General features: G+C 40.3%; 1 protein-coding gene across 3 annotated transcripts in view; it reads right to left on the reverse strand.

The window, feature by feature from the left end:
• Positions 1-238: 238 nt before the first annotated feature.
• LOC129716949 (protein single-minded) overlaps positions 239-20,490 on the reverse strand; it is a 74,495-nt gene continuing 54,243 nt past the window's right edge. For all 3 annotated transcript variants that reach the window (XM_055666802.1, XM_055666794.1, XM_055666799.1), the window contains 6 exons: positions 16,940-17,134; positions 14,734-15,557; positions 3,017-3,222; positions 2,278-2,384; positions 1,969-2,116; positions 239-1,705 (listed from right to left, as the gene is read on the reverse strand). In XM_055666802.1, coding sequence (XP_055522777.1) covers positions 649-1,705; positions 1,969-2,116; positions 2,278-2,384; positions 3,017-3,222; positions 14,734-15,557; positions 16,940-17,114 — 2,517 coding nt within the window. In that variant the 5' untranslated portion in view covers positions 17,115-17,134 and the 3' untranslated portion in view covers positions 239-648. The remainder of the gene's footprint in view (positions 1,706-1,968; positions 2,117-2,277; positions 2,385-3,016; positions 3,223-14,733; positions 15,558-16,939; positions 17,135-20,490) is intronic.

The following is a 20,490-nucleotide window of genomic DNA, read 5'->3' on the forward strand; positions in this document are numbered from 1 at the left end:
AACGAAATTGTAAGAAAACGTAGACGCTTCGAATGCTTTGAATCTTTCCATTTCAATTGAAAGTTAATTTTTTACGACTTTTGTGTATATTTGCTAAGTACGTTTAATATTATAAAGAACCTAGCGATATTTATCGAATTTTGACACTGATAAGTTTACAATGATAAGGGCATGATTTCTAATTTAAATTTGCTCCACAAAATTTACGAGCAAACAAATTATGATGGAGCCTTCTCACCATCTTTCAGATTTGTCAAGATATCAGTGATTGAAACAAAAATACTATTATTCATTTTCGCTAGATATATTTCGCTCAACGCTTCACTCTTACTATACAAGTCCAAATGTTCGTATCAAATATGTACAATGAATACTTTCTAAATAAATACTATACATGTAAGCAACTTACCTAGAGATAACAGTAAAAACTTATCGGCTACACTAATATCAATGTTGCTCTAACAAAATACACTTGACAATGCCAACTGCCTGCAGTCTTCATTTTATTTTTTCGATATTCAATTTTCGCTACCAGTACAAACCAAATGTCTTATTGTAACGCCGAAATGGTTACCATTTTATGTCGCCAATTAAATTAGGAAGAAATACGAATTAAAACAAAACCAAACTATCGAAAGAAAACTATTTCTAGTGCACAAACTCATTTTGCGTGACAGGCAGATGATAGTTTTGTGGTTCCACAATCACACTGGTGTACTGCGGCCCGTTGTGGTGACTGTGGTGGTTGTGGTGATGCTGTGAGTGGTGATTATGATGGCCATTGTTACCATGATGATGATGGTTGTTTTGCTGCTGATGATGATGGCCGGTTTTAAAGTCGTCCAGAAAGCCATTGTCATGATTGTTGTTGTTGTTATTGTTGTTGTTATGAGAGGTGCTACTGGCGCCGGATTCAGCGTCAGCTGGACCCCCGAGCGGATGCTGCTGATGATGCAGGCTGTGATTGTTTAGATTGTTAATGGTCCCCCCATTCAGATGGCCATTAGCCGGTGCTCCATTGCTGATGTTATTGTTGCCGTTACCGCTAAAACAGTTGAGCCCGAACTGTTGATTTAACTCGTCGAAGGGAGTTTGGTGTTGATGCTGGATCAGCCCCGTAGTTGGGATGTAGGTGGCATTAAGATGAGCCTCCCCGTCCGAGCTGCTGCAGCTGTTGGAGCTAGCCGAAAATGGCCGCAGGATGTTAGAACTGTCCGCTTGTGGGTCGTACGTTTGATAGAAAGGTTCGTAGTACGAGTCAAGAAATTCGTTCGGCGTTCCTTGAGACATCGATTGGTTGGAATCCATCATAAAAGCACTTTGGCTGTTGTATTGATGCTCGAAGTCCTGGCTGCCAGTCTGTGTGGGGTGATGCTGATGATGCATGGCATTGTTCTGCACCATTTGCTGAAGGCTATTGTCGTCGTCGAATTGGTGCAACTGCAGGTAGTTTGACATTTCCTTCACCAGTAGTGGATTGTGCGGAGGCAGAATTGGGGTCTGCTGTTGCAGGGACTGTTGCGTTACGGCAGCATGATGCTGCTGCTGCTGTTGTGCTAGCTGCATCGAGATATGCTGGGGCGGTGAAATCGGCGTCGCCGAGGCTGCCACAGAGGCCGGTGTAACGTTCGGTGTTTGGAGTTCGGGCTTTGTAATCATAGGTCCCTGAATCTCGTTCAGGAGTAGATCGCGTGCCTCTTGATCACTGCAAAGACAAGAGGACATGAAAAGATAAGAATTAGAGTTGGATCTGCTTTTAACAAAGTTCGAAGTCCTAGATCCAGACCCTTGCACTTTTTTGTCAGTTAATATGAGAAATCGGTTATCATGGCTAATAGTGTGCAATATTTATTTTTCTGAAAATCTACAAAACCTTCGTCGGTAAACTTTGTTCCCCCTAAATACAAATCTTGCAAACAGCTATGGTAACCTCAAAGTTTTTTTTATTGCACCACCTGCAGCACTTACCTCAGTACATAATTCACGCTGACGATGCAGTGCGGCCGAGATGAGCGGGTGTTGTGTACCACGGTGGCATACGACTGCACCCAGGCCCAGCCGCCGCCCTTCGTCAGAAATCGATAGTATTTTGTCGTCACTTGTCCCTTAGACAGCACTGCTTGTCACGATAGCCGCATCCGGAGAGTGGCAAAGAAACAAAAAAGAGAGCAAGAAGAAATAACAATGAAATTTGATCCGCCCCCTATTTTATCGTTCATTAGCTGGCGCACTTTCCGCTGCAATGCGCTTGTTTATAACAAACAACATTATACTTACGTATTTGGTGAGAATATCGCATGTGCAGGATGTCGGATGCATGAATATACTGGTATAGTGTTTTCTCGATCAGTTCCTGCGCCTCGTAACCAATAAGTGGCAATACCCTGGAAAGGAAATCACAAAAAAGTCCTGTTAGGTCATACTACGAGAAGCCGGAAAACAATAGATGCTACTATAACACGGAGGCAAATAGAGAGCCATACGCGAAAGGTAGCTCCAGTGACAAACGAGATTTGACACGTCCCGGGGATTTGATTGAGTAAACGATTATAGACAACCGAAGCTGGAAAGGGGAAACCTTCCGGGTGTAGTAGGCTGGCAATTGATTGCGCCAGATTCACCACGGGATACGGTCAGTTTTTTATTCCTTTTTGTTTGTTTGAACACTTGCTTACAATCTCTCTCGTTTTGGTAGCAAATTGTGTATAGTAGTGGATATCGAATTACTGTCTCCGTTGCCACTTTTGAATTGCTCAAGGAGCGTCTTGAGGGTAAGGAGGGGTAAGTTTAATACATTACATTAAGCGTTAAACAGTTTTCAACAAACTAGTCTCTTCTGGCGAACATTCTAAAGTTACAAATTTCAATGCATTTTAAACGTTTGCATAAAATATTTATCGATGTGGACTTTAGCATCAACTTTTGCAACAGTCAGAGAATTCCTCAGAAAAACCGAATTCAAACATTCATCTTTACATCTAAACATTTCTTCGAACAAACACGAACGTAGCCTTACCCGACATCAAGAAAAATCAGCTTCAGATCCATGCTGGCACGGAACATGAACATATTCTTGTGCAGTTTGATTTCGGTGATCGCCGACGGTGGCAGCGAATGACCGACGGCCACCAGTCCTAGATTTTGAATGCAGCTGTGTCCGTCGCCGTACGTCGAGTCTCCCGGGTAGATTCGAGCCTTCAGATATCCGGAACAGTGAATGACCTGAAATTTAGACGAAGCGCGAAGCGTGGTTTAATAACTAATCATAAGTCAATGCTAATTTTGTTTTGTATGTTTTAACGTGACGGTGCATACTAATTTGCCACCTCAGATTTTAACGCCCAAGTTTGAGTGCGGCGGCGGTTGCAATTTTAAAAGTTAATCAAAAAGTGGAATATGTGAACACTTCGTTTGATCTTCTTTGCCCCGTAACGAGACGAAATTGAAAATTGAATAATTGATTAATTGCACAAGTGCTGCTTATGCAAAGAGACTGTGTTTTGGAAGCTGATTGTATGCATGCATGTTGTGTTTTATGGCTTTACCCCTTTCCCACTTGGTACCACATGTATGTGTGTGTATATGCTGTGTTATTGTTATGGTTGGTTTTTGTCCGTCGAGGAAAAAGAAGATGAAACATAAAACCTTCGTTACGTTCGAGCCAGTACTTTGTATGCTCCATTTGAAGTGCACTCGATGTTCGGGTATTGGGATGTTTTGGCTCCAAAGTCACGTATAATTACTTGTTTTCACTGTGAGTATAGAGATATTATAGCGATTCTCGTTATGCACACTTTTGTTTTCAGCTCCCTTCAACTGAAGGGGGTTTTTGACGGCCTGGTGGAAGGTTGAGGTTTCAGTTCCAAGTAAAATGTTATTTTTACTTACTGGGAGCTACGAAACAAAAATTATTTTTCGTTGATTTAGATGGTTTTCAATGGTTAAGAGATATGTTATCGCAGTTTTCGCCAAGTAGACCGAAACTAGATATCAAAATAAAACACCTTTCCTTTATACTTTCTTGGGCAATAAACTTCAAATATACTTACAGTCAAATCCCTCTATTACGGCAATTTATATAGCGACAAATCTCTCTATAGCGACATTCTCGATGATCCCTTCTGCCTAATATTCATAAAAATTATTCGTTTTATTGCGACATTTCTCTATAACGACGGTCCCTTGCGATGTCGCTATAAAGCGATTCAACTGTATTTTGTTTTGTCGTCTTGGTTCAGCAAAATTTAGACAAAGTGAACGTAGAATTAGTTAATCTATTACAGTTAAAACCTAAGTCAGTAGAATCCATATAAGAGTTACTACATCTCAATTAAATACAATTATTGAAGTTAACAGCAATTGTTTCAGCTTTGGTGAAATAGACATAGACCTGGCGAACAGTGAGATATCGATAGTAAGGAACAGTTTATAAAAACACTTATTAATTCATGGGGAGCGAAGCCTGCGAGTTAAAGTAAAAATTTACCAAAACTGGAAAACGTAAACTCTTCGCTAACTGCTCATACACATACCAAATACTCTTTATACATGAATGCCAAAAAACGACCCCAGTCATTTTATAATGTCATCTCTATCGATTTTTAATGGAATCCACGGTATTTTGACGTGTTTTAGCATTGTGATCTGAATGTTGGGAGATTGATTTCGGTATACATGACATAGCAAACCAAAATGTGAAACACTTTATTTTATGCTGTGACTGAGTCGCAAGTGTTTTCCACGTAGATGTGAAATTCACTTGGCAGTAACGTGTTGATTTTTTCCAGTGTAGTGTGCATGGACAGACTTCCTTTTCTTGTTCTTGTTTTTACAGAATATATACAAAACAAAACAATTTTATGCGTCTTATATTTAACTAGAATAATAAAAGTCACTAAGGTTGGCAGCGGATACCAGCGCACTTCTGTAATATCAAAAACATCATATCAAGAAGACTGGCATCTTTGGATCGATCCCATACAAATGACAAGCGTCAAATCAAACAGCGCACTCCCTCTATTAAAGGTGGAGGTTTGCATCGCTGCGAAGACAGTGTGGGCGTATGTGGTGGTCCAACCTGTGCGTTCGGCTCGCATTCGCATCGCCAGCACGCACACTAGCATGCGTCAGTGCCACTTTTACTCGAAAGACTGCGCTGCTGAAACTGTCGCTCAATCTCAGGCAGAGTTCCCAGTCTTCTTGATATGATGTTTTTGGTAATATAAACTCTTACACATTACCTAAAAATTAAACAAAAATTGCAATAAATCAAAACCTAATTTAGCTAGATCTACACTTTTTACTGCAAAAGTTGCATTTTATATTATTCTTATTTCTCTAGAACATGAAAGAAATGAATGAAAACAAATGAGATAAAGGTGAAAAAAACTGACGTTAAGTACATTGCTTCAATTTTTAATAACTTTTAATGTGAAACTACGCCCCTAAGGAGGTTCGGCTACGTAAAAATTTAAAAATGGGAAAATATGCCCAATTTTAAATGCTAACAAGTCGATTAGTTTTCAGCGGATTTCCTTCGTTCTTACTGCAATCGATTAGAAAATCATCTACGCATCTGCAACATAGATTTCGATCTCTGATTGGCCGTTTAATATACCTATACCCGGGAATGATACATCTGGATTATATAAAAACCTGCTTCCTGGCTATAAAAACCTGGTGGTCGTTACAAAGTAGCAGCGTGGCAGTAGCGTCAGCGCAAGATGCAGCGGTTTCTTCTATAACAAAAAGCTGAGCTTGTGCGTCAGTATAATTGAGCCTTGACATGTGTCAAGCCTTAGTTATGCACGCACTGTACTGTTGAAACCTTACTATCCAAATCCAGTTGGTCTGTGATAAATAGAAGGTCGTGTTCCGGATCGGAAAGTAGTCTCAAGGCTTTGCTTTTGTACTGTTGAAAATTGCCGAGTCTTGTTGAAATGCAGATTTCGATTGATCGGATTGGTCGTTTAACCCATTATGGACCAGGTGTTCGTTTCATCGAAACTATTGAGTCCTATCGCTAAACGAAATTTTGAGATCAAATTTTTCCCATACATCCCATTGAGATACTTATTCAGACATTGTCACTAATCCGCACTATTCATCTGTAAAAAATATTATTTTCTGAATGTTTTGAAGCTTTTATCCCATATAGAGAATAAACACGACAAGGCCACTGTTCGGGAAAACGAACAGTAAAAAACTCGGTCGTGGAAAGTCGGGAAATCTTTCTTCGGCATTTTTTTTTCTTGATTAGAAACATACAAACCTGTGTCGTGAGAAACGTGTTGGAAAAAATCTGGTTCTAGGTCCGGTCCATAATTGGTTAATGTTCGCTTTCCCTAACACGTTTGCCAGCATAATTTGCCTAGTTACCCGGGAATGCACTATTTGGGCTTTTAGAGATGCTTCTGCTCTAAACAATCATTTTACTAGTGGATGGCCATTAGGACGGTATGTAGCAACGGGTAGTAGCGGCTATCAGCAACTTTCAACAGCAGTGGTAGCGGTAGCAGTGTCTGTGGTAGGTGCAACAGCATTTTCTTTCATAAAAAAGTTGCCTTTGTGCGATAGCGATAGCTACAGAGGTAAGTGCATTGGCAAACACTTCCTCCAGCGAAAAGCTCTGTCGTATTTTGGCAACACATAAACGTTTTTGGGATGCTGGCAATCAAAGACTGTCGGCCGTCAAATTTTCAGCGTGAAGAATGCCTTATTTCCACTGTCGGGGATAGCACAGAGTTGCGATCAGCATCATATCCGATATTAAATTGCACAACAATATGTCCTTTCGAGGACAAATTAAACAGTTCATTGAAGAGGTAATATTTTCAGGTACCAGTAGTGGTAGTGACGGTAACAGCGTCAGCGGAAGGTGCAACGACACTTCCTTTAGTGGAAAGCTGCCTTTGCACGGTAGTAGTAGCATCAGCAGAAGGTGCAATGGCCGGCACTTCCTCCACTGAAAAGCTCTGTCATCTTTAGTTTTAAAATTGTCGTGTTTAGTTCTGAATCAAATGTTTGCAAGATTTTTAATATTTTGCTTTTCCCTATCCTATTAAGCAGATGATTCGATGCCTTCGTCATACGCAAATTCACCATAATTTTTGCTGTCAGGGTAGCACAGAGATGCGATCAGCATCATATCCGATTTTAAATTGAAAGACAAACTGTCCTTTTGAGGACAACCAATCAAATTAATTGAAGGTTTATTATTTTGTTGTTTTGCGCTAGAGCTCAAAACGGAATGTTATTTCAACCTGCATACACTCTGCCTGTTGAAACGTGTTTGCGCCGCGTGGTGTTTGTTCCATTCCTGTTCAGTGATGTGTTTATATGTGCATGTTGTGTTTATAAGAGCTGAATTTTCTAAGCAGAAAGTGATTTTTAAAAATTTTCTATCGTTGTCATTCAATTTTTAAATCACGAATCAAAACTGCTCGAAGTCGCTACAATGACAGCTCGCCTATATACCAACTGTCATTGTAGTGACTTAGAGCTATTTTTATTCTTCATTTAAAAATCGAATTTATTATTTTAAAAAAATCACGTTTTGCTCTGGAAATTACCCTCTTTTAGCTGATATAAAAAAATCAGAAACCCGCGAGTAGCTAAACAATCGAATTGAAATTCGATTGCGCTTCAACACCTCTTTTGCACTATAGTAGGAAAATATTCGATACAATGTAACGAACACCTTGCGATCGTGGCTTTGTATACAACACTCCTGTTGTTTGCCTTAAGGCATAGAACCTTTATTTCTTTAGCAAAGGTTCTTTAAAGAACATTATATTTCATCCTTTATGAACAATTTTGATTTTTATTCGAAACAAAAGATATTATTAGGTACTCCCTAATTCCCGAAATAATGCTACAGAATGAAAATATTCAAAACATTACGAAACTTTTGTTGAGACTTACAATATCTTCGCAATAGCCTTTTTTTCAATCGCACTGTGCAACACGAGTGAAACAATGACAAGCATGTCACTCAATCTCAGTAATAACCTGCTTAAATAATTACACTACTAACAATCAAGAAAATATAACTCAGAACATTCGGCACGGACCTGGGTAACGGAAAACGGACCTTGAGCAGTTAGAACCGCGCATAATCGTCATCGTGGCTTTGCAAGATAATGATTCCATTAACGTTGACATATAGGAAGTTTAAGAGGCTTTTAGACCAGAATCTACGCTCTAATTAAATTTTCATTCATTTCAGTGTATGGGTGAAAGTCCTTGAAAATAGGACAAGTATGTGTGGTTTATGTACACACATATCCCAGCACTGCTTAAAACTAAACTAACTAAACTAAACTTCGTCGAATTATTTAAATAAATAATGTACACGAGACTCAAGTAAAATCAACCAGAATTAGTGACAATGTCTGGGAGACTTTGGTTAAGTCTGCTCATACAGGCACTCTCAATAACCCAATGTTTAGATGAAAAAGAAACCCAAGTTTGAATTCCTTTACGCTGCAATAAACAAATCTGTACATTAAACTAAAATGGAACAAAAATAAGCCAAGTTTGTCAAATTTTCTATACAACTCCATGCAACTTGCAAAGCTGACACGTCACAGCCTCTCTACTACTGCACTGGTTAGTCCAGAATACCTTGTCATTGCGATATCATCAAGCATCGATACTTGGAATCGATACTAATATCGAAAGCGAGTGCTGATCAGGGAACTATAAACGTCAAAATTTCGCCTACCAATCATAAATTCATCACGGCGTCAATATTTCATTTCAAATGCTTACAGAAACCATCTCTTCCATTGAAAACGCACATTGTACCGAAAACAAACGTTGAAACAAATAACGTCTTGTTTTTTCATCTATAAGGATATTTATTCGAGAATAAGTCTACTGACAATTATGTAACATTTACTCTATTTCAGTTGTTTTAGGGCAAACCAACCAAAAAGTGGGTACCAGAATTAGCGAACCTATACATTAGAGAAATGACAAGACACTCCCCGTGAGGGCAACTGTCAACATCAAAACGGATGACGGCAATGCAAATTTATACAGCTCGCCCGTTTTGATGTTGACAGTTGCCTTAACGGCGAGTGTCTTGTCATTTCTCTAATGTATAGGTTCGCTACATTTCTCTAATGTGTAGGTTCGCTAACCAGAATCGCTGGTACCAGAATCAATGAGTGGTTGATGAAAAATGTATGGAGTTTGACAGCCAAAAGAGCCCGTTGGTGCTGATACTTTGATATTATCGAGAAGAAAGTATCAATACTGCAAAGTGTCGTTGTTCGTTATCAAATTCATTCGAAGTAATACTCATATTACTGTTTTTTGCATATTTATTTCCCGTGATATAAATAATAGGATTGTTTAACTTAATTGAACCTTTCTCTTTAACCTGATGAATTGACACCAAATATCTAGACTCGAACCTACGACGACTGGCTTGTTAGGTCAGCATCGTACCTCGAGACCAGCTGGGGAGGCAATGTATAACTTGCAATAAGTTTGGGGATATATTCGACTGCGGTCAACTAATTTGATGATTTTTTAATTTCAGTTTGAGCTTGTTGTGACTAGAGGCACCAAAATTTACTATAATGGCTTCAAAGTTATCTTGACAAGGAACGAACAAGATATATGTGAGTCACAGATTTTGTCACCAATTTAATATTTTCCAAGCCGCTAACCGGTGATAAATTCTCACAGTTTCCCTTGAGGATGTCACTGATCAGTGAGGAAACGTCGGATAGTATAAAATAAGTTGCTCTACTTTTTTGAGACTACACAGACGAAAATACACTCAACGCACTTTAACCACATTTATATAAAAAATGTTTTAAAAAATGATCTCATAACTAGTTCTCTATCCATTAAGATGACCGAAATCGGGTCCATTGTAATAAATTTTCAAGCATTTGTAATCTTTCATTCTACCGTTTCACTCCATTCTGGATTTTTGCCATGATAAAATAGGACGTAATTCTATGTCAAAATGAATTTCTACAGTCAATGTAGAGGTACAGATTCTTTCCTGCTTATAGCACCGTTTTGTCAGTTTTTTACTCGATACTGAGTGTAGTGTATCGATATTGGCGATGGATCGCTTGTTAAGCATAGTTACCAAAAATCGAGTTTCGGAAGCAATCGAATCGATTCCAAGTTAGTATCGGAGGTATTGCAACGTCCCTATCAATGAGTGAACGGGTTTTTGTGTGCTGGGCAAAATGCATGATCGCGTGATCAACTGGAAAGCGATCAACGAAAGGATGTATTTGTTAAGGATTAAATGTCGTTTTTCCGACTGCAGCATCATCAACGTGAACTGCCCGCAGGAAGGTTGACCCATCAACTTGATCACAAGCGAGCGCGAAGTGGTCGACAGGTGGAAGCAGTTTTTCGATGAGCGCCTAATAGGGGAGCAACGGAAGGAGGCGGAAGGTAACCTTGGAGTGCCTCATAGGCTTCGCAGATGACCTCGGCGTTATTATGAGAACTTTTGCGACGGCGGAGGCGGTCTACACCAGATCAAAGGTGAAGGCTAGAAGAGTAGGACTAGACAGTAATGCGTCGAAAACCAAGTAGGCGGCTCAAAAGAAACCAACATTCGCCTCCCTTGGACGGCGATGAACTCGAAGTGATAGATAAGTTCGTATACTTGGAATCCCCGGTAACCGCCGACAATAACACAAGTAAGGAGATCCAACGACGTGTACAAGCTGGAAATTGGGGCTACTGTGGTTTGCGCAGGGCACTTGGATCCAGGAGCACGGTGCTCCCACAGACCGTTATTATAAAAAAATGCACCAAAGAATCTGAGTACACCATTCGATTCGTTATGACGTCCAGAATGTCTGGTCAAAATTTCAAAATCCTCCTACGGTACATTTTTGTGTAATGCCCTTTTGAAGGTCGTAAAGTACAAAAAAGTGATATAAAAACGACGACATACTTATTGTGAACATAGGCGTAGCCAGAGGGGGGCAGGGGGGGGCCGTTGCGCCCCCCTTTATGTTGACATTGGTGCAGAATTTTGTTTTCAATAAATCTAATAGCACAAAACGACATCTTTAGCCCATAGAACCATCTGTGTAAAGTATCAGCCAGATAAAAAATAATTTATTGAAATGCTTCCGCTATGTTGCGTGGACTTGCACAGGGTTTTCAGTTGATCCACCAAGGATATTGCAGCGGCAAAAGTACCAGGCAAATTCGCCTGCATCAACTAGCTTGGAGTATTGGAACCGAGCTGTGACAATTCCTTACCTTGATTCTCTTGTAACCTCACTGGAAACACGGTTCGATGAAGATAGTGCACCTGCCTTGCTGCATCCTGCTAACGTAATACGCATGTCGTTGAAGAGTTCAAGCGCAAAACCGAAAATTTTGTGATTTTTTATGAAGTTGACAATTTTGTTGGAGAGGCGGAAGTTTTGTATTAACATTGCAGCAGTATGAGAGCAGACCGTAAGAACTTGAAAGAGTTGGATCTTATAGACCTGCTAGCTAAAGCCCGTTCTTTCTTCCCTGCGACTGAGAAAGCAGTTAAAATTGCACTTGCTCTACAATGGAAACATGCACGATTGAACGCTCGTTCAGAACATTACGGCGGGTGAAAACCTGGCTGAGGTAAACAATGGTTGAACAGCGGTTGAGTGCTCTCTGCTTGCTGAGTGTTCATCGGCAGATGGTCAACAACAATCGAGAAAAAAGACACATGAACCGCTTCCTGGACGTTTGACGTTTGATGTCCGAAGATTTTTTTGAAAATCTTGACTGTGTCTTCAATTTTTATGTACTTGGGAAGCTTTGACAGGATGTAGTTGAGATAGCGGCTGTACGAATGGGTGTCCAGTTTCCGGAGAAGTAAACTTATCTTCGCCGCATTATTCAGCTGGCCTGTATCATTCTTGAAGAGGTCCTGGTAGCGGTTAAACAACAACGTCCGAACGTAACTCCGTTTTCTTCGTCGAAGACAAACTCGATGATGTTCGAAGAGAGGGACTCCAAAATCTGCTCCGGGGTTTGATACTGGACCGCTATCCGCTGTAAAATCTAGGCCATCTTGTGAATCATATCTTGAATTCCCGGTTGCGGCTGCTGATCAACTCTATCTTCTGCCATGTTCGTGGATTCTTGAGATCCTCGTCGCCAAAATAATATGTCCAAAGGTTTAAATGAACTTAAGAGTTTTTAGTAAAGAACATCTATTTATATTCGAGGTTGGACAAAGAATAATCAAATTTTCCACTCTGATGTCAAGGACAACTTTTCACTGGTTGCTTTGATGTAACAATCACTAATGACTAGTATTTATTTCTATTTTTCAAAACACTCTAAAGTCGCTTTTTACGCGGGGGATACGAGCAGCGTAAAAAAAACGCGTAAATTTTGGAATCCGCGTAAAAAACGCGTAAATTTCGAAATCCGCGTAAAAAAAACGCGTAAATTCCGAAATCCACGTAAAAAAAGCCGCGTAAAAAGCGACCTTAGTGTACAATATTTTTACTTCTAAAATTTTGAAGAGCTTGCCCCCCTATTTTAAATTCTGGCTACGCCCATGATTGTAAAGCACGTTTTTCAACCACCATTGAAATAACTTGCAAAATAGTTTCTACACATTCCAAGGGTTATATTCCAAGACATTAACGATTGGTGGAAAGATTTATTTGAAAATCCCACATTGTACAGTGGTCTAAACTCGAAAAATCGTGATAGGACGATTTGCCTGTGAAAAATTGATATTATGTACTCAATGGCTTCAGCAAAATTGTTCCATAGAACAAGGCCTTACTTTCGTCGTTTTTAGTTTTTCGATCAATCCACCTAACAGTTAGATAAAAAAAATATTTTTTCTAATTTTCAATACACCATATTGCTTCCTTCAGCAAAGTTGTGGAAAATTTTAAAAGAAAAACAATTGCTGAATACTGCGTAGTCCTATCTGTACATTGGACACGACAAAATGGAGTTTTTTGTGGAACATCCCTCCTTAAAATCAGTTTTTTGTCTATAATTTTGTCTGTAAGTTTTTGAGTTTAGACCACTGTGCACTGTGGGATTTTCAAATAAATATTTCCACCAATTGTTAATGTCTTGAAATATAACTTGGAAACTATTTTGCAGGTTATTTCATAAAATGGTGGTTGAAAAACGTGCTATACAATAAGTAATTCGTCGATTTTATATCACTTTTTTGTACTTTACGACCTTCAAAAGGGCATTACTCAAAAATGTACCGTAGGAGGATTTTGAAATTTTGACCAGACATTCTGGACGTCATAACGAATCGAATGGTGTACTCAGATTCTTTGGTGCATTTTTCCATAATAACGGTCTGTGGGAGCACCGTGAGGAGCATACGGCGCCGCACGAAACTAACCATGTATTTACAAAACCCAAATCAGACCAGTAGTCTCTCGGGACTTAAAACCGTGAAGCTGCTCACGGAGGACATATGCCAACTGGCCGTATTTGAACGTGTTGTTGCGGATAATATCTGGTGGGGTACAAATTGAAAGCGGAGAATGACGCAGGGTTCACATTGTGCACCTGAGGAAGGTCGGAAGGCTGCGATGGACCGGATGTGTCGCTGGCATCCCTAACGGTAAAATCGATTCTTTTCAAGGACCTCATCGGCACCAGAAACAGAAGAGCTAAACGTACTAGGTGGCTTGAACAGGTTGAAGCGGATATGCGATTGTCAAGACGCGTAGGAACTTGGCAAGGAGGACAGATGGTGTTGAGAAAACCAGGATCAGAGCTCCAGGTTCAGCATTTGGTTCCCATTATAAAACCAGACGGCGGCAGTCAGCTGTTGTACAATACAATGGTGGTTTCTGGAACGGGAACCATGGAGTTCGTCGATTTGATGATGGACAAGATGGCTCAATTGAACATCTTGAAACGTAACCTAAAGCCTTATGTGAAGAAATTAGGTCTCCTTCGTGATTATTACTTTCAGTGGGATATTGATCCCCATTGCTTCCAGTGTTCGAAACACGTCCGCAATCACCGGGTTTGAACCCCATTGAGAATCTATGGCAGGAAATTAAAAACTATCTGAATAATAAAAACCCAAAGAATGAAGTAGAACTAAGGACGACAATTGAAGAGATCTGGGAAAGCATTTCGTCTACACAACAACGCCAACACCAAATACTAAACGATTAATATTTGTTGCTTGTTAGCTGTCTTGAACTAATATTTTTTGGCTATGTTTGAATACATGATTTTTTGTTTGATTTAAAATAAAATTAAAATCAGTCTGAAAATGCGGAAGTATGTCCGTTTCATCACTCTTATACAATCAGTACAACTCATAGATCTGTACTCCATTGTAAATAGAAAACATATTGAAAAAGATTGGAACAGGATGGAACGCGGTATGAGTTTAAACGAGTTGGAACGCATCCCATAACACAGTAGTATATGAAATGATATAATATTCAACAAAGATTCAAACAGCTTCATTCGGAAATACTGTAATCATAACCTACAATATTTGAAAGCCCAAGCTAAAAAATTTCGCTTGCAACTAACATCTCAACCGAAAACCATTCGTTTACGTCTCGTCGGTGCCTTTTCAAAATGGCGCCCACCTTGTATACAGTATAGCAAAACGAGTCATAATTGAATCAAAACACTTGAATCGAAGCGGATGGAACCGTGTGCGTGTTTCGTGTGTGTGTATAGAAAAAACGGGATGACTGGATAATTACAATAACAGTGCAGAATGCGTACCTTGTAGCCGTGATTGGTGAGACCGGCGTTCCGCTTCGCTAGCACGCACTTCATCCGCAGGAAGAACGTCCGCTCGATTTCGATTGTTTGCGACTGCTGATGCTGGTTGAAGTGGTGATGATGGTGATGATGATGATGATGGTGGTGATGCTGCTGTGGCGGCGGTGGCGGGTGATGGTGATGGTGATGAGCGGAAGGTGTGACACCAGCAGTATGGAGGTGGTGCCCGGAGGATAAAGGAGGTACGTTCGCTGTCAGATGGGGTGGAGGGATTTGTCCGGTCGAAGGTGAAAGACCTGGTGGAACGTGAGGAGGTGGCCCAAGATGCGGTTGTACGGGTGGCGGTGGGATTGATAGAGTAGGGGATAACGAGGGAGCACAGTTGGTGTTTTGTGGAGGCGATTCCGACGGTTGTCCTTGACTGACGACTGCTATGGTTGGTGGTGGGCTGCCCATAGTGTGGTGCTGGGCAAGCAACTGAACCGTCACGGTAGCTGCTGGTGGCTGTTGTGATGGTGGTGGAGGTGGTGGCGGTGGCGGAGGCGTCGAGGCGGCAAACATGTATGGCTGCAGTGATAAGACCGATGTCATCTCGTCCTGGTCGTAGTTGTGGATGTACTCGTAGATGGAGTTTCCCGTCAACTCAACCTGGCTCAGGCCCAAGTGCACTGACGCCGTCTCGGAGATGTACATTATCTTGCCGTCGGGGGCAACCACGAAGATGAACCCATCCAGTGTTTGCAGCAGATGAGAGCCGAGCTCTTTGATAGCCAAATCACGGGGATTGCTCGGCACATGCTGTGAGCCCCAAGCGTCCCCCAGACCTGCAGGAGAATAATTAGAAAAGAAAACAATCTCGGCATTAAGTGGTATACATCATTGTTATTGTTGTCGTCGTCATCAGTTTGCTTCGTCATTAAATGTATGGCAGTCTGTTCCACTTGAAAATGTGTTTCTATTTGTCAGCATAATTTTTATCACTTTGTTCGCCTATTATTTCCCCCTATTGTTATTACAAACGCCTTCCGAACCAGGGGTTGCTTGCTATCCATAGCCTATAGTTACCAGTCGACACCAGTTCACAGTAGGCTGAAACTGCAGGACCCTATTAGTGGTAAGTCGTACGGTTCCACAGCTTCCCGTATGTGCGGCGCAGCAAACAGACAGGCGGGGGTGCGAGTGCTTCACGTCGAAGGACCAGAAAGAACTAGAATAACAAGAAGCATACGTTCGGCAAAAGGTCCACCGAGGAGGGTTGGCTTTCCCTTGCGGCATTTTTCCGCCTGACGGTAGCTGAATTGATGTAATTGTCGTTACAAGAGGTACGGATGAATAGCATTAAAGCAGCACGGTATAAGAGATCGGGGTTTTTGTTCTGGAGTTTAGTTAAAACAAATTGCGTTCAGCAGAAACTCCTATATACCCGATTTGATAAAAAATCACAGGAATATGTTTTGAACATTTACAAAACGGATGCACTCTATTTAAATTTATGCTTAATGATGTGGAAATTTCGATAGGTATGATCATAAAACTCAAAAACAATTTTTTTGTATAACATCATAAACCACAGCCATACCCACAAAATAGAAGTCAGATTCTTATCGCCCTCACCGTAGCCACGGAACAATTTTGTACACGTGATCTGCTCTTCTTGCGTTGACGTCTCGAAAATATAAAAGAAATTATCATAAAATTTCATCCGATAGGATCGTATTCCAATTTACGCTGCTCCGGATACAATCATAACTTTTCATTCAGGTGACATCGTTCCCTCCCGACGTCGTTGTTTGGTGACCCCCATAATAGGCGAAGCTGAGCAATCACGATCAGACAGATAGTGGGTCGACCGGTGCAGGATGCTCGGAGACGGAAAAACAAATGATTATTATTTTCCCTGTACAATACACTCCCGCGCTAACCCCCAAGAGCAAACTCAATTATGTTGCACTGCCGGTCGGGATGTCGCAGGTTATTTGCATACAGCTCTCGATCTTGAACCGGGATGCCATAAAATTTAAATACCGAAGTGGTGCTTCTGTCCTCAAAAAATCGCAAGGTACAGCAATATAAGGCTACCCCGTTTGAAATCAATTCAAGTGTCAGGGCGCGGAACAAAGTGTGCAATCATTATTACTCGGTGCTTGTATCATAATTAATTGGCGAACGGTCGTCAAATAAATACAGTCGAACAGTGCTGGCCTACCTTCGGGGAACACCTGGCGCATTTTCAGGTACGAGGTAGTTAATCTAATGATGGACGCCTTATCTAGCTGTGACGTGATGGCGCTCGGCAGCGGCAACAGTTTCGCGAGCTCCAGAAACTCGGCGTTTTCCTTTTCCCGCCGGGACCGGGCAGCGTTTTTGCTTTTCTCCTTCATGGCACAGCGAGTGGCAAGGCCTGCAAAGAAACAGATGGAAATGGTTTCGATGAGATTAATTTATTGAACGGCCAAAAGTCGATGTTAATTAGTTACGACGGCGTTTGCTCAGCAAGTGCGAAATTGATAGCGATGTTAAACAGCTGGGCTGAGCCGAATTTATGGGAATGCAATTTATTTGTTCGGTAAAATTGTTTGTGGTGCGGCAAAATAATCAGCTTAGCTTCTAGGGTGGTAGAGCGTGAAACTGTAATAAGAACTATTGAACCGCAGAACGAAGTTTGTTTGATTTGGGATAATGAGAAAAATAATAATAACCATAAACCGGAGCGTTGGAGAACAGGATTTTAGTTGCGTTGAATAAACAGCGGAACAATGAATTGGATTTAATTTCGGCGAAATGTGGCGGCATGTGAAAATCCAGTCGGGCGTTGCTAATGAATAACAATGAATTGCCATAACTGAATCAGAGAATGATGTTGTCAAATATTTGTTCCATTACGATTGGTGGAATGGGAACAATTCAGAAAAAATATCTTCTGGCGAATTAGAAATAAAAGAAGTTTCACACACACACAAAGTTTCCCGTATAATTTGTTTTCAATGTTTAGAACTCAAAAAAGGTGTTCAGAATCGTTTCCTGGGTCCAATAAGAAGCCGTTGGTTAATAGAAACCGATAACACTGAACCGAGAAACACTGTTCCGTTATGACGAAAATGCACCTCCTTTTCTGTTATAAAAAAATGAATCCGTGTGAACTTGGAAACACATAATATTATTGCGTTTGAATTAGTTCAATTTCATGGCTTTTCGAAACAATCACCGATAAAAAAAACAATCAACAGAGTTTCTATAAAAACTTGTATGCAAGTGGCAATGATTGAAAGCAAAGTGTTGAATCGAACACATTTGCATCAAATAATGTGTGAGAGTGATTTTTTAAGCACTATAAAAACCATAACACAAGCTAGTCGTTTTAATTCTGTTCGAGTTCTAGATTTAGAAGAAGACGCATGTAAATTGATATGTGATTCAAAACTACATTTAACCAGAGGTGGAACCGCTAGACGGTTTCCATGTAGAACATGTTATGTTAGCATATAGGAAAAACCCGAAACGACGAAGAATTCTTTAAAAAACTCATTCATAAGTGTAAGTAACTGAGTTTTCTGATTTATAAATAATAGCAATGAAACAAAAACTCGACATCACGCTGAGAACTGTTAAGCAGAGCTACTATTCTAGAATGATAAAATCGAAGCATTACCGAGAATATTTTGATTGCAATCAGTCAGCGGTTTTCTAATGAACTTCATCTTACACTGAGTACTTTTTTCACTGGTGACTTAAAAACTAAGAAATTAAAGCTTAGTTATCACTGCTATAAACACTTTCGAAACTGTACAATTCTAAACCTAAAAATAAACTGTAACCTAATCACTAAACAGTTTGGGAAGCACTTGCCGCTACGACTTGTCGATCCGAACTGATCCGGTACCTGTGCTTTCAGCTAGCTCGATCCTAGGATCAGCAGGATCTATTTGGTGGTGTTGGTAACGGGATCACTGATTGGTTCATTGCGTCCTTATATTCAGGTGTTTGAGCCAGGCCAGTGTAATGGTTAATGGCGCACCCATCAATGAAAGGTGCAGTATCTTAACAAATGGCGAAAGCAAGGAAAAGAGAACAACAAAACATTTGGGCGGTGCAATGCGAAAGAAAAACAAACTTGCAAACTCGGAAAGAAAACAAACTGAACTCGACTCCCGACAGCCCGTTCCCACGATTATTTACATAATTTATTATGCTCAAGGTACTTCTTGCCATTGAGTCGATAATAGCACCCTAAAATGAGCGTTACTGGCTTTAGCTCAGCCAGGACACCCGCTGTACTGCTTCGCGTACGTGTTTATAGACAAAAAGTCCCGGCTTGGCTCACCGTAATAAAAAGGTGTCGATTTCGGAACTCGGAAGTCATTCCTTTCCGCCGCGCAGGATGTCCATTCTTCGGAACGAACTTTTATCAATGAAATTCCGAGGAAATTCGTTTTGTCGTTGCATGAACGTGCAGAATTATGAAACCAGGATCCGGACTGGGGCGGTCCGGTATATATGCGAAATGCACCACCGACCGATTTGCCGATGGTCGTGACTTTTGGAGAGTTTCGTATTCACCGTCACGTACGATGATGATTTGCTTGTGAAATAGTACAACACTGGACAGAACGGGGGAAAGTTGAGGTGGAGGAAGGAAGATATGTATACGGACCAGATTTGTGCGTGCTGTTCTTAGAACCTGATTTGTAGGTCAGTGTTAGCCACAACAGGTCTGAAGCGTAATTTTAGCATGCTTACAAGATAAGAATGATTGTTTTATTATTCTGATCTTGTAAATATGCTGAAAACATTATTTCAGTATTATTCGCCATTAGGTAATTCACACAATTCACTCAAAAAATGTCTATTGAAAATTAACATCATGTAGTCGAAGGTTTACCGATGATTGAAAACAAATAAGGAAGGAGTTAAGAAATACGATTTCTCAAACAAAAAAGGTTTAACCTCTAAATTCACTATAAAACATCAGATGAGAAAAATGTTTTTCACGAAAAATTTCTCTATGAGCTCTTGGTCGATTCCGGATCTTGATGAACCGTTCGCTTCAGAAATGATTTTGTCATCTATGCCAATGATGCAAGTGAGCATTTTTATCAGGTAACCCATTACCAAATCCATCCAAAAATTAGCAGGTTTGACATGCCTACCGGAGCTCGGGAATATTTCCTGCATCCGCTGACCTAGGCAAGATTTGTGGTCAGAAAATTAAACTTTAAAAGATTTCCAGTTTAATGGTGTTCGAAATATTAAAATCGAATAACATTTGGCAAAGCTACAGCATTTCAAATTTCATCAAAATTTTGCCTATCCTACCTATATTGACTATCCCCTGTACAAACATAAGTATATCAATTTGTTCACTACCTTTCTCTTTGTCAGCAATTGTTTTCCGATTCTGAAACCGATTTAGCGAACTTCAACAATTCTTGAAGTTCTCAATCGAAGGACACTGATTCAATCACCCCAAACCTATTTTAAGCAGCTTGAATCTGTTTGCAGGGGATTTTCCTCAGCCCCCTAATGGCGCCTGAATGACTTCAATTTTGGATGATTTTATTTGACTGATGTTTATTCAAAGATTTTTCTGCGTTGAACGGTTTTCTATATATATTCATAAGATAGCTAGTTAATCAGAGCTTTTGTTCATTTAAATTATCGATATTAAATTATGATATTATTATGATTGAAATAAACGCCACTGCTTATGCCGTTCCTTACCCTAGTGCAAAGATGACTAGAACAAGATACCTGACTCTT

This window comes from Wyeomyia smithii, chromosome 1 (genome assembly GCF_029784165.1).
Source record: "Wyeomyia smithii strain HCP4-BCI-WySm-NY-G18 chromosome 1, ASM2978416v1, whole genome shotgun sequence".
Classification (NCBI taxonomy): Eukaryota; Metazoa; Arthropoda; class Insecta; order Diptera; family Culicidae; genus Wyeomyia; species Wyeomyia smithii.